General features: G+C 43.6%; 1 protein-coding gene across 2 annotated transcripts in view; it reads left to right on the forward strand.

Moving 5' to 3' along the window:
* Positions 1-13518, forward strand: part of PDLIM1 (PDZ and LIM domain 1) — a 42976-nt gene that overhangs the window by 14965 nt on the left and 14493 nt on the right. For both annotated transcript variants that reach the window (XM_088059717.1, XM_005520534.3), the window contains exon 3: positions 6922-7006. In XM_088059717.1, coding sequence (XP_087915843.1) covers positions 6922-7006 — 85 coding nt within the window. The remainder of the gene's footprint in view (positions 1-6921; positions 7007-13518) is intronic.

The raw sequence follows: 13518 nt of genomic DNA on the forward strand, positions 1-13518 counted from the left end.
GTGAATTAGTGCAAGACAAATCTTTGAAGGATAATATATACAATGGAAGTATCTCTGCTGCAGAAAGCCTTTAAGCTGCAAGTAGCTGGAAGCTAGGAGAGTGTTTCATGGAAGTATTATGCTTCTCTTTTTCATGGGCTCTTCTGTGAACCAAAACAATATATATACATGTGCATTCTTCAAATAGGCAGCTCTCTTCTCTTTTAATGATAGCCAAGCAGTTAAGATGTCTTCATGTTTGGCTTACTAATGATTATTTAAGAGAAGTGTAAATATAGAGAATTGAAAGGGCTTAAACACTTCTGGTAAAGGAAATGCTGTTCGCACTGTATGCTTGATTGTGTATATCAACAGCATTCCAATGTTTCCTGTTTCGCTATTTTTCTTAGCAATGGTAACAGTCCAAAAATATTTCAGATCAGATTGTAGGCAGGAAATCTTGTCTAACACAAGTCACCATTAAAAACATACCAACTTTCTAGCTGAAGAAAACATGCCTGGTCTGCTTTTTCACCCAAGGGCCAAATCTCTTAATTTCCTAGGATTTAAAACCCAGCCACAAATTGCTTTCTCTGAATACCCTTTTCTAAGTGGCGCTGCCAGGTGCTTTGCTGTTTGACTTGTGAACAGAGTTGGAAAGGTCTGTCTTCTGCATCGAAAGTGGCAATGTGGCCATAGAAAACAAATTCCCACTGAACTCACTGTGTCTAACAGCTCCTGCTCTTTTCTGAGCCTCTGTTTGTTCATTCATTTTGCTTTTTCTTTCAAGAGAAATGTAGCTACCAAGAAACTAAAGTAAGAGTTCCATTATTGTCTGCAGCAGTACAAAATCAAGCTCAAGTCAGTGCTTCAGTCAACTCAAACCTACCTGGTTGCTGAACTGAGAAATTTACAGGGAGATTTTTGAGTCTCTCCATAGGAAAAATGAAGTTTTGAATCTTTGAAAGGAGCTATGCTTCTTTTTTCTTGGTGACTTTTTTTTTTTTTCAAATTAGGGTGTGAACATCACTGCACTGACATGTTAGGGTTGAGCAAAGCCTTGCCTGGGGCTGCTCTCCATTAATGGGGATAAGCAGCAAGATGTGTCTGACAAATTGCAGACAACTATCAGCTTTCTTTGGAAATTTAGTATATTTTGAGTAAGATGCTTCCCCTGACAAAGAACATTCAAAGCAAGGTACAGGAGGAACAAATACTCCTACCACAAAATTCACATGATAGTCAGATGATCCAGGCATCACCCATGTCAGTGGAAGTGCTCATGATGAATTTGACAACACAGCTCTGCTGTAGCTGCAGATGTACAAAAGCAGACAAATGTTCATTGCAGCACAGGTGAAAATTATTTCTAAAACAAACGTCTCTTTGCCTGTGGCTATAGTCACCAGATGGTGGGACTGTGCAGCCCTGAGGAACTCAAAGGTAAAGTGTATATTTATATAGGCATTTTTTTCAATAAAGAAAGTGTTCCTGTAGTGAGTCTGTCCTTCCCTTTATGTCTGCTGGCAGTTTGAGGGTGGTAGAGGGGAATATTTGTGAAAAGGGGTTGTAAATAGGTAAGGTCTTGTTCTGCTCCTCAAATTTCAAGCTGCTTTTCTGCCATTTTGCTGCCAGCTTATAATACATTAACGCACCTTCTCTGTTTGCAAAATAGTCTTTCAATTTGTTGAAAGTGCTGCCAAGGAGCAAAGCTATTTTATTCTATTTATTCTTTGAAAAGTGCTAGGATCAGGGAAGTCCTATCTGCTACCAGCACCTGCTAAATGGATTGTCAGAAAGGATCATGTGTAGATGCTTTTGAAGAAGAGGGCCCGTGTGTCATGTCCTCTGCATTTTCTGTGGTAGGTTTGGTTGCACTCTTGCTTGTGCTCCATGTGTTCCCAGGTCTGAGCTGTGGGGAATAGTTGCACAAAGCCACAATAGGCTTGGATTTCTGTTCTAGGAAGTTGGTGGAATCCGTTGACTCATTTAGGTTTGCTTTTTTGCTTCCCTGCCAAGAAGAGTTTTCCAGTTCTGTCATCTTACTAATAATTCCTTTGGCCCTGGGAAAGGCCAGCTGCTCAGTGTGCAGCTATATAAGGCCATGCAGGTTGCCTGGCCAGTGTGGCTGCTCCCAACCTCTCCAGTTGTGGTGCTTCCAGCCCTCGTGGGTGCATGCCAGCAGCTTTTACTAACAACAGACACATTCAAAGTAATTTTGGCAAATCAAGATTGGCTTTTGTTGTGATTTTACAGCCTCTGTGGCAAGGCAGTAACAGTTAACTGCAGCTGGTAAGTGCAAGAACAGTGTAAGTCTGAGCAGTCAAGTGTGTCTTAAGCTTTGTAGCTGTCCTGAACCTGCTCCAGACACACAGAAGTAGCAACAGAACTTTAACTGGAGTTGCCTTTTTGGTTTTAGTGGTTATATAAAGAGACACCTGAAATGCAAGAGGGCCATGCATGGAGAAATGCATTTGGGGTCTCCTGTCTCTAGGAAGTTGTGACTGTCATTGCTGTTTGAATTGACAGGAGGCTGTATGCAGCCTGAGTACAGTTCTGCTTGCCAAACTGAATATGTCCATTAATGGATGTTTGTTAAAAGTGACTACTCATGTTTAAAGCCAAGGGTCTGTATTTAATATCTGTTGTAGCTAAAAGGCTGATTAAAAGGTAGCCTGTGAGCTTTCATAGTTAGCTTCTAAACATTATTAAAATGCCTGTGGAAAACTCTGGTGAGAGGATTGTGAAAGAGAAATTCTTTAGGTCTTTCCTCATTTTTCAGCTAAAAAGCTTCATGCTGTGCAAGAAACTTTTCAGTCTTTTGAGGTTTATTTGCTACTTGGTATCTTAGTTGTGTCCATCCCAGTGTTTGAAATGAGATGTGAATGAATGTAGATGTGCCTTTCTTCTTTATGGAAATTACACAGTTCCTGGCACAAAGAATTAGACCCTCATTTTCCAGCTCTGAATTTTCCCTTGAAGCTATGGCCCAACTTTGCATGCAAAGCACTGATAGCAAAATCTGAGCTCTTGGAATGTTTATATTACATCATGTTCAAGCCAAGCTGCTCAAAAAGTGTTGTTTCATAAATACCTCTCTATATTCCTGCCTTGACTTGCATGTGGCTTCCTTCCTTCTTTTCCTGCTAGTACCTCTGCACCCAAACTAGTATTAGAAAAATTTCTTTCTAATCTTGGATTTTGCTTTCTGCCTGGATGAAACAGGAGATGCATGGCTCATTCCCTGGCCCTGTCTTAGTTACTCTCTACCCTGTAGTAAAAGAAACAACATGGAAATGTAAACTGCAAAAATGATGAGGTTTGTATATTCATGTCCCTGCTGTTAATTTGCCTGACCCTCATTCTCAGACTTGTTTGTGTCATATTTTTGTCTCCTGCACCATTTGAATGTTGCTCTCTGATGTAGCCTCATTTGAAAGAATATGCATTAGAAACCATATTATAAAATAAATATTCATCAGTTTATCAGGAGTTTCTGAGATCTGATAAGGATGCCAAAGCCTCTGGCTTTCACCAGACAGGGTGGGATTCCCCAGCAGGCTGTTGGACATCCAGCCCCTCCACCAGTGGAGAGGCAGGTCTGGCAGCCCTGCTAGCATGACCATGCTCACTGATAGGGGTACGGCCTTGCTGAGGGCAACGTGGAGGTGTTTTTTTGACTGGGGGCCTTCTCCCTCAAATTTGGGGAACAAATCCTCCAGAAAGCCATTACCAGCAGTGGCCTGGCGTGAACTGAAGGCATTATTACCAAGGCTGGGTTTATCTGTCTGCTCTGACGCCTGTTCCCTCCTTCATATAACTAAGATGTGAAAATATATGGATAAGATACAAGCATGGTGGGTCTAATCTGCCCTGCTGTCTGTGCCTGGTGCCCACACTTCCCAACACTGCAGAAAGTAAGCCCTGGGCTAGTAGTGAGTGAACTTTTAAGTGGTATTTTTCTTCCTCATGCTACACTTCAGTAGAATTACAGGCATTGACACAAGAAGCAGAGCCAGGAAACCCTTCCCAAGCGCTGGGACCATCGTGGTCCTACCTAGGACCCACAGACCGTGGGCTCCACAGGCAGTGCAGTGGGATGGGGCACATGCATGGGAGACCAAAGCTGTCCTTTTTGCCACTTCACTGGGACTATAAATGGGCCGCTGAGAGTGGCTATGGGGCTCTTCTGCAGCTGTTGTGAAGACAAAGGGAAGCTTTATCTTCCCTGCCTTAGAGGGACAAATGCATGGCCTATTTAACATTTCTGTTTGGATAACTTCTAGACTGGATTGAAAATAAAGCTTGGAGTGACCTTGCTGCTTCCATTTATATCCAGTGACAGAGCAAAATGGCAGCAGACTGGGGAACAAACTTGAGCTATTTGCCTTGCTTATAAATGAAGGAGAAAAATCTAGTCAAACCCCCTGTGGGCTGCAGTGGTTGGCCATAATTGCCTCCCCTCCTCTGGAGACCAATATGTTTTGTCACCAGACCTCAAACACATTGAGGGGCAGTGGGATGAAAACAAGTGCCTGAGGGGAAGTTTCCATTCTGTAGTCATACACTGGCCTGCTTTAGGCTTGAATTTTTCAGTGTGAATAAAGCCTCCTCGTGCTTCTGAAAGCTTATAATAAACTGCTGTAAGAGAAAATGCTACCTCAAAAGAGTTCTTGGATCATTGCTGCGAGAACTGGTGCAGGGATGCCTCATGCTAGAAATCAGCAGAAGTGTTTAATGCTTTCTGAACTGCTCTTTCATCTCCAGCCAACGTTCCTTTGCTTATGGCCTGGCTGGCTGGGTGTCTCCTTTCCATATATTTTGCTGTGTCCCCTGTTTCTCCTGAGGAGATGAAACTTGGTCATACATAATCTCCAAACACTTTCAAGGAATAAGGCTTTGTATTAGTCAGCAGGCTGCTCCTCCCCTATGTGCAAACAGTCTTCAGGTGTGGAAAATACAGCCATCCTGGAAATGGGTGTGACTTTGTGAGGCTTGATAGCCATAATTTGGGTGAAATTGCTCATTCCTCAGGTACCTTAAAGCACAGATTGCCAGAAGCAAGGAGAGAATGGTTGTTTTGCATTCACCTGAGGCATGTTGGACATCCAGTAACAGCAGCTGTTGTGACAAGATGATGATCAGATCGGTGTGGATCTGGTACCACCCAGCTGTTACAGTCATACTTGTCTGCATGTGCCCCAGCTTGCCAGACAGCAGCATTTGAGTGGCATGGGTTGTCAGCTATCAGCTGGGCTTGCAGGATGCAATAACCAAGAGTTAAAGGTTTGCTGTACTTGAATATCCATAAAGGATATGAGGTGTGACCTGTTTGTTTGTACTTTTCCTGTGAAAGGTGGTACAGCACAGCAGACTTCATTCAGGTTTCTTCTGTGTAAAGTCCACAGTGCAGTAAAGGGAATAGCAGGTCAATAAAACTCTTCCTCTTTCCTGACTGAGAATGCTGCCTCCCATCTCCTCCCACTGAGCTGCCTTCTGGTTGCAAATATTAAAATACTATTTATGCGGCAAATATCTGGGATGTATATGTGCATCTCATCTAAGTTTGGCTGTTTTAAAAATATTGTGACTTCAGAGGGTTTTTAGAGGAATGGTGCACACCAGACTGAATGTGTTGTGGGTAGCTCTATACCCTGTTTCTCCATTCTTACCAGTTTTAAAAGCCTTTTTTTTTTCTAGTCTCTTCCTCCTTCTTTAACTGGAAAATCTCTTTCCAGTTATCCAGTTAATTCTCAGTGGAAGCATTCATGTTTGGCTAAATAAGTACTTAAATTATAACTAGTCCTTGACCCACAAATACCTAGGAAGTACATCTATTTGCAGTTCCAGTTTCCAGAAAAGGCTCCTGTCAACAGGACAGGACATGGTTTTCAGACCTCATCCTAAGAGTTTATCAGCCATCTGGTTGCTGCATGATGCAATGTTTAGCACTGAACAGCAGTTTTCACTCAAGAATACTGCAGTCTTTCATTCCCTACTATTAAAAAGTTTGGGAAAAGTGGCACTGTTTAATCTGACTGAGATGCTAACTACTGTCTTTGCTTCTGAGAAATGTAGGTACCATATGTTTCCCACAAAGTATTTAAAGCAAATCCAAGCACTCCACTTCTTCCTCACCACTCGTTTGTCATTATTTGGGACACAGCAAAATTCCACAATGATGATGGTAAAAGCAGTTGGTTTCAGTTGTAGATCTTGACTTGTGTTTCTGATTACTGTGAGTAATTGGGTCAGACCACAGAACAGTAAAGGTTAGACTTTCTCTGTCACACTAGGTCGTCTCAGTTTTTAGTCCCATTTCAGGCTGGGATTTATTTATTTTTTTCATTATTCCCAAAAGCTTCTGTTTGTTCAACATGGATACCACTATAAATAAGAAGAAAATTCTGGAGACACAGATGAAAAAGTATTTCTAGCTTATCTCCAAGGCAGTCCAACCTCAAGAACAAAATGTTCTCTGTATAGTCAATACAGACTATAAAAAAGAAGATAAAGAATCATGATAAAGAATCATTCTTTTTCCTGGCTACCCAGAAAAACTGAAACACGTAGCAATCTGAATTGTCCCATTTAATTAAGGGATTTGCATCTGAGGGATATCTTCAGCTTCTGCTTTTGGGTAACCCCCAGCTTGGCAGCCTGGGTGGGAGCCCATACCTGATGTGTTGCCTGTGGAGTCACAAAGGATAAGTCAGGACAGTCACTGCTGAGATCTTGTCTTGCTCCAAGGACCTCATTTTTCTAAGCCACCTATGTTGTGTATCTAAAATGACGCTGTCTACATTCCTCCTCATGTGAATTGTGCTATATATGAGAGACTCTAGAAATGTTTGAGGAATTGATGAACTTTGAGTCTTTTAATAATGCTAATGGTGGTCACTGATGAAAACAGATTAATTATGCAAAATTTGTATGTTGCAGAACGGAGTCAAAAGTCTGGTCACCACTTGTAAGCGAGGAGGGAAAGACACATCCTTACAAGATGAATCTGGCCTCTGAGCCACAGGTAAGTCCTGGAATAGCTGTCTGCTCTTGTTCCCTCTTACTCCTGTGAGAGAAGTTCCAGGCCTTATCCTCCAAGGAGCTGAGCATACGCCATTCTGTTAATCATGTTGGGGGTACCATCATGTCCCCTACTATCAAGAGATCACGTGGCCCTTGGAGGCCTTGAGAGACAAACTCCCTCCCTCGTGGTGAGAAGCTTGCTACTGTGGAGAGCTAATTGGGTGCTTAGGTCAGAGGTGCCTCCTGCCATCTGCATGCTCACACCTACCACAGGGCACAGAAGGCACTCTAGAGATGTGGCTCAGTAAATTATTGATTTATTGATTGCTAAGCCAGTTGGTTTTTCTAGATAGAAAAGACTTGAGGGGTGAGGAATATTATTCACTTGGTGTTTTCTGTTGGTTTGGTTTGGATTTTTTGCTCTTACTCAGTAAGCTGTGGTGAAAGTGGAAGAGAAATACACCAGCATCTTTTTATCTGTGTGGCAGATCATGCAGCCTCTGTCTAGGAAATTTGTTTTGTAACCTGTTGACAGCCTTGCTTCATTGGTCTGCTGCCTCTGTGTAGTAAATGTAGTAATAACAGAAATCTGCAAGGGCATCACCTGGGCTAGATTTAGAGGATTACACTGCAAAAAAATCTATAATAACTACACTAAAATCAGTGGCATTCCTCTGGATTTTCACTGGAGCAGTGACATGGCCCCAGTGGATTCTGGCCCAAGCACACATCCCATAAGTATATTATAAAACTAGTTTGACTCTGCAATTAATTAAGCACTAACATGGCTGTTTCAGTGGGAAAGGACCTGAGACTAAAGCAGCACACGTGCAACAACACCCTGCTCGGACCTTGGCCTGAGATCTGTCCATGTTCTCTTTCACATCAAGCTTCTCTGTGTTACTTGGCCCAAGAATTCGGTGTGGCATTCTCCAGGTATTTCATAACCCTGCCAAGGCATAGTGTGAGTCTGAGCCATTTGGACTTAGTTTGAGCTGGAGCCATGTGGTGACACCTGTCTGTGGCACTGTTGAGCTGAGGTTTGGTCTGTGTCTTCTGCTGCCCAGATTTTTGAAAGGTTCTGCTTCAACCTGGACATTTGGGGGCTATCTCTTGCCAAAGGAGTGAGGCAGAGTCTGCTCTGAGGCTTTGCTGCAAGGATGCAGAGAGCTGTCATTTAATTCAGCAGGAGACTCAATCCTAGAGACCCATTTCCCAATGCAGCCATTAGCAAGAATTGAACTAAATGCCATAAAATTAAACATACGGCACAATACATGCCCTAAGTGGGATTTTAAAGTAGCTCACTAATTTTAGTTAACTGCAGGAAGAAACCTGCTGCTGCAACCCCCCTGTAACTCACTGTCCCACCACATTTTTCTCCCCAGTCCCAGCCTGCATTGATAGTCAGGATTTAGCAGTAATGCTGGTGATGGAAAACATCCCTTCCTAAAGCCTAACCTCAGTCTTAGTCCTTGTTCTAGCTCTGGCCACTGGATAGATACCCTGATACTGCTAGTTTATAAGTATAGTACAACTGAATTTATTGGTAGCAACCTGTAACTGACTTGAGCAGGAGAATTTGATGTACGACTGAGTGTGGAGAAATTCATGTTACAGAGCTTATCTCTGAGCAGTGACTGTTTTAATCTTGTACTAATAATCAATGGTTGCCTGAAAATTAGGCTTTCACCCCTTTGATGCCTGTTGCTAGAAGATTTATTTCCTGGTGTGAAAGGAACATCTAAACTCACAGAAGTCTTGCCTTTTCTTATTCCCTTCCTTTAAATTAAAGCAGGTTAAATAATTCGCAGTTGTGTATGTGAATGGGGCTTGCTGCAGACTCAAACAGGAATTCAGCAGTGTGAAGGGAGATGCATCATGTCTCCAAACCTCAAGCTCCTATTTACTCTTAAGGCATAACAGTGCCTGAACATCCTAATCTGCTGTGCCAAAGTGTCAGGAATACCATCAAGTTGTGAGGTTGTGGGTTTCTTTCTTTGGTGGATTGTTTGGGGGTTTTTGCCCATTTCCTTTTTTCAATAGCTGACTACATCAAGTAAGTTTTGTAGTGAGGTCTTTCTGCTTGGAGCATGAAATCAGAAGAGCTGATTCCTGCCAGAGCATATGGCAAGTGTTGGCCAAGTTGCTCTGGGGCTGTGTCTTTGCAGCATTATCAGGGGTTTTGGCTAGGCCTGCTACAAAGCAGCAGTAGGAGAGTGCAGAAAATGCTATGTATACCAACATGAATGTATACCAACATGGCAAACTGCTATGAATTTTACTGCAAAGATGCCAGTATCATTTTTCCAGCAGGACTAGTTGAAGCTGTGAGTAGAGTTGAATCTTCGAAGACAAAGCTGAGCTGTTTAGGTTTTTTTAACTTGCTAGCCAGTGAAAACAGTATCTTTGCTTTTCTTGGCAACAGTCTAGTGCAGAACACTTATTAATTCACTTACCAAAGAAAATAGGACATGCTGAGTCCAAGTGGTTTGTTTAAGTCCTGGTCCAGGGTCCTCTGACAATGGTTCTCCTTGGCTTTGCACATAGCCCTTAGAATGCAGACATAAAATCATACATGTGAGTAGCCTTACTTCAGGCTCAAAAAAAAAGTCTTTAAAACCCTTGCTGTAGAAATTGACTTATTCAGATATATTGCCATCTTTCTTAGAATTAGCTGTTAGATGTTGCCTTTCCTACACTTGGTATCTCAGAAATTTTTCACGCTTGTCCACCTTCTCTTTGTCTTCCTATTTTACTGATGTAGCTGCTAGATCTTTGCAAAAATATCTTGCAAAATAGCTTAATTTTCAATTTGTCTCAGGAACCAGTGCTTAAGAGCTTGTCTATGACTAGCTAAATATTTTAAGATCCCTGCTTACACGTTTTTTACCCCATTAGAAGCGGACTGTTTGTTTACTGTTTGTTTACAATCCTTTTGGAGGCTGATATTTGGTGACATGCTGCATCATGCCTGTGGAAGTGTTTTCCCTTACTAGGAATGTGCGTTCAAAATACTTTTATTTGCCTTTGGAAAATGAAAAAGGCATTCTACAACCTCCCATTCATTCCCCAAAGTCCTGAGTCCAAAGACTGACTTCATTGTCTAAGCTGATCTTTGCCCATGAAAGAGCTACAGACTTATTATTTCATTGTCATTATCCTTATCGTTCTAAATTAATTTAAACTGAGGCAAGAGTGATGACAAAATTGCATTTCATCAAAAGGTGCAGCAGCTTGTTGATGTTGATGGCTCAGCAGCTGACCTAGCTTTGTTTTGGTGCCCATGGCAACATTAGAGGAAGGAAATAACAGTCGTCTTAGCATATTTACTCAGTTAGTTCACTTGCACTTCTAACCAGATCCTAAAGCTGATTGCTCAGTGGCATTTTCCCATCAAGATCTTTTCCTCACAACAGTGGGAAAGACTAAAATAACATGTCTGCCTCTCCCTTCTGCTTAATGTCTCTTGAAAAAAGTAGTCACAGCAAGAGAAAACAAGTTACTTGGTGACTAATTTAATTTTAATGCTTTTGATATTGACCAGAGACTAGCATAGCTTCAAGTCAGCTGTGCCGTCTGGTGATCGTGGACCACGCAGTAAGATCTGTACCCCAAGGGGCTATATTGCCTCTTGGTAAAACAGACAATAAAACTCCATATCCTCTGACTGTGCCAGGTCTTGTCAGACCTGGGGTCTGTTTTGGTTTTTTGTTTGTTTGGGTATTTTTGTTTGGTTTGGGGTTTTTTTGTATGACGCAGATGCCAGTGGGGTCCAGGTCTCTGTTTTTGCTGAGTGAGGTAATGTAGAGAAAGAGCTGAGAGAGTCCAGCTTCAAGGGCAGTTGGCACCCAGACTGTCTCCAAAACTTTGTCTGGCTCCCTGAAGGCTATATATCCCCTTTGCAATAAGGCACAAGTATTAATATCAGACATTGAGAATATTAGTGAAAACTCTTGATTTGAACTGGGTAGTTCAGCTCTTCTTAATTACAAAAAGTAAGGGCTTTCAAACATAAGGATTTTTTTTTAATAGAAATAACCTTCAGACAGAGGTTAGCAGCTGGAGGAGCTCTAAGGCTGAATCAGAGTATTTTTAGGATGAGAGAAACATCCACTTCTGTCTTCCCAAAGCTTCTTAAAAGTGTCTGTCCTTTGCTCATCCTTATTCTTGCAGAGTGATGTCATTGTTTCCATCTTGTGTATTTTATTTCCTTGGATACGAAGCAGGCAGGGGCTATAGAAACTGGGTGTGTGGCTGGCTTGGCCTTTGATAAGGCTGTGCATGTGTGGGCAATGCATGAAGCAATATGTATATAAAGTAACAACACTGAGACTGGGAACTGTGCTGGCATATCTGTGACCTGCTGGTTTTGGTTAAAAGGCGTTACTGCATGGGTGTGGAATGTGTCAGGGACATGGAAGGAGAGGATGTGGGAAGCTAGTCTTGTTGTTTTACCCCCCTACAATAACAAAACCCCAAACCCTTCCTAATTTTTAATCAGATTTCAAAGCATTGCAAAAGATCTTTCCATAGCTGAAAAACCCCAAACAATAATAGAGGGAGAGGTAAAAGTGAAGGCATTTCTCAATACTTGTAATCGCAGCTGATGAAACATAGCATGGGGTAGAGTTTGCCATGAAGATGTCCTCTCCTGAGCTGTTGCAGTGTGTTTGGCACAAGCAGCCTCCCCCCAGACATGCCAGCTGGTCACGAGTATGGCCTTTGCTCCCTGGGTGGCTTTGCAAGGGCAAGGATGGAGCTGGGGGTTTGCCTGCTGGTCTCTGCTCTCCTTCACTGCCCGCAGGACCAGAGTGCTCTCACTCTCTGAGGTTTGGTCAGGGGCCCATTTTCTTAGAGCTGAGTAAACATTTGTACTGAGAAATGTTTAATCTTGTTTCCTTTTGGCGTGCTTCTGGAGGTGTGCAATCCAGCACGGCCAGCCCTGAGCTTCTGGGCTCTGACTTGGGATGCAAAAACATCCCACGTTTCTGAGGCCCTGTGAGGCAGCAAGTTTTGCTGGCTTGCTTGGCTGCTCTAGGTGCCTGTGGTGGCTTTTGTTTTTCCCTGCAGCTGCAATGTCTGGGTGCTGGGTGTCTTTGTTCTTGTTGTTTTTTAATTTATTATTTTAGTTTGTGACATGAGGTCAGAGTGAATCCCCTGACTCCAAGAGCTGGCCAGTCTGTAAATCACTACTGCACACCTGAAACTAGTTTTTGGCTTCAAGCAGCCCCTTGTTCCATATTTGCCCTCTCTTTCCTCCAGAGACTGCAGAGAGGTGGCCTGGGAAGGGGCAGACAGGGCAGTGAGGGTGCTGTAGGTGCAGTGGCAGGCATTAGCCAGCACCTAGGAGGCCTAGCCCAGCTGATGCCTGTGGGAGAGGAAAACCCCACTTAACGGGAGAAGCTGTTTGACCCCTCATATCTTTGTTTAGTTTATTCAGTGAGTACAAAAAGCCTCCAGGTTTTTCCTGCTTCTGGTGGTGGTGAGGTCAGTGCAGGCCTTGCACAGGATGGCCTTGACCACATCACTGCAGGGTGGAAGAGACCCAGGAGCCCACGCTCACCCCAGTCTGCTCCCAGCCTACTCGAGGGCACGAGGCCATGGAGGTGACAGATGGCTTTATGCCACTGGTGCCTAGGATGAGTCCCAGCCCAGCTGATAGAGGTGGCTCATCCTGGGCTGGCTGTCTGTCTCCCTGCTTCACCGACAGCTGGGAATTTCCCTGAAGCTGCATGCTCCCATTCCCAATGGTGGAAATGGGTCCTATGGTGGAAGTGTTGGTGAGGAGGAAGCAGATGCCCATGCCACACGCCACTGGCTGGCCCCAGGCACAGACATGACAGCTAATGTAGCTGTGGGGATTTCACAGCCTGGATGTCAGTATCACTGAGGGTGGCCTCATATGAGAGGGAGGAAGAGGCCATTGTTCTCCCTGATAATTCCCCATGACGCAGCCTGCAGCTGGTGCAGTAGGAAATGCTGATCTGCTTCCTGTCCTGGCACAGGGATATTTTTCCCATCCTCACAGGCTGGCAGCTCTGTCCTGGGCAGGCTGCAGTGGTGGTGGTGGGACCCCCTTAGCACCCAGCTAGAGTGGCTGTGTTGCAGCACCTGCAGCACACGGCTGTGTCCCATCTGCCCCTGGAGCCAGTGAAAACTAGCACCCAGAAAACTCATCTGGCAGAAGATTTGCATGTCTGACCTGAAGCTAGGGGTCCCACAAACGTTGTTTGCCTGTGGGATTAAAAAATAGCTTTTTTCTGTGAGATGGAGACATTTGCAGTAGGAGCATATGGGGTAGTGCTCCAAAGCCACTTGGAGCTGCTTCTTATTGAGGGCATAGTTTCAGATAGAGAGGGGGCTGTTGAAGGAATCACTTCATTTTCTAAGTAAAGCTAGAGTTTTACTTAGAAGCAGCTGGCAGAGAAGTCTGTGCAGTTGCTAATCTAGTTTAGCTTGGTCTAGTCACTCTGCTGGGCCCTCAGGAAACATAACCCCTGCAAAGGAAGG

Source organism: Pseudopodoces humilis, chromosome 9 (assembly GCF_049639895.1).
Source record: "Pseudopodoces humilis isolate 2021_Gansu_Grassland_sample_001 chromosome 9, ASM4963989v1, whole genome shotgun sequence".
Taxonomy (NCBI): domain Eukaryota; kingdom Metazoa; phylum Chordata; class Aves; order Passeriformes; family Paridae; genus Pseudopodoces; species Pseudopodoces humilis.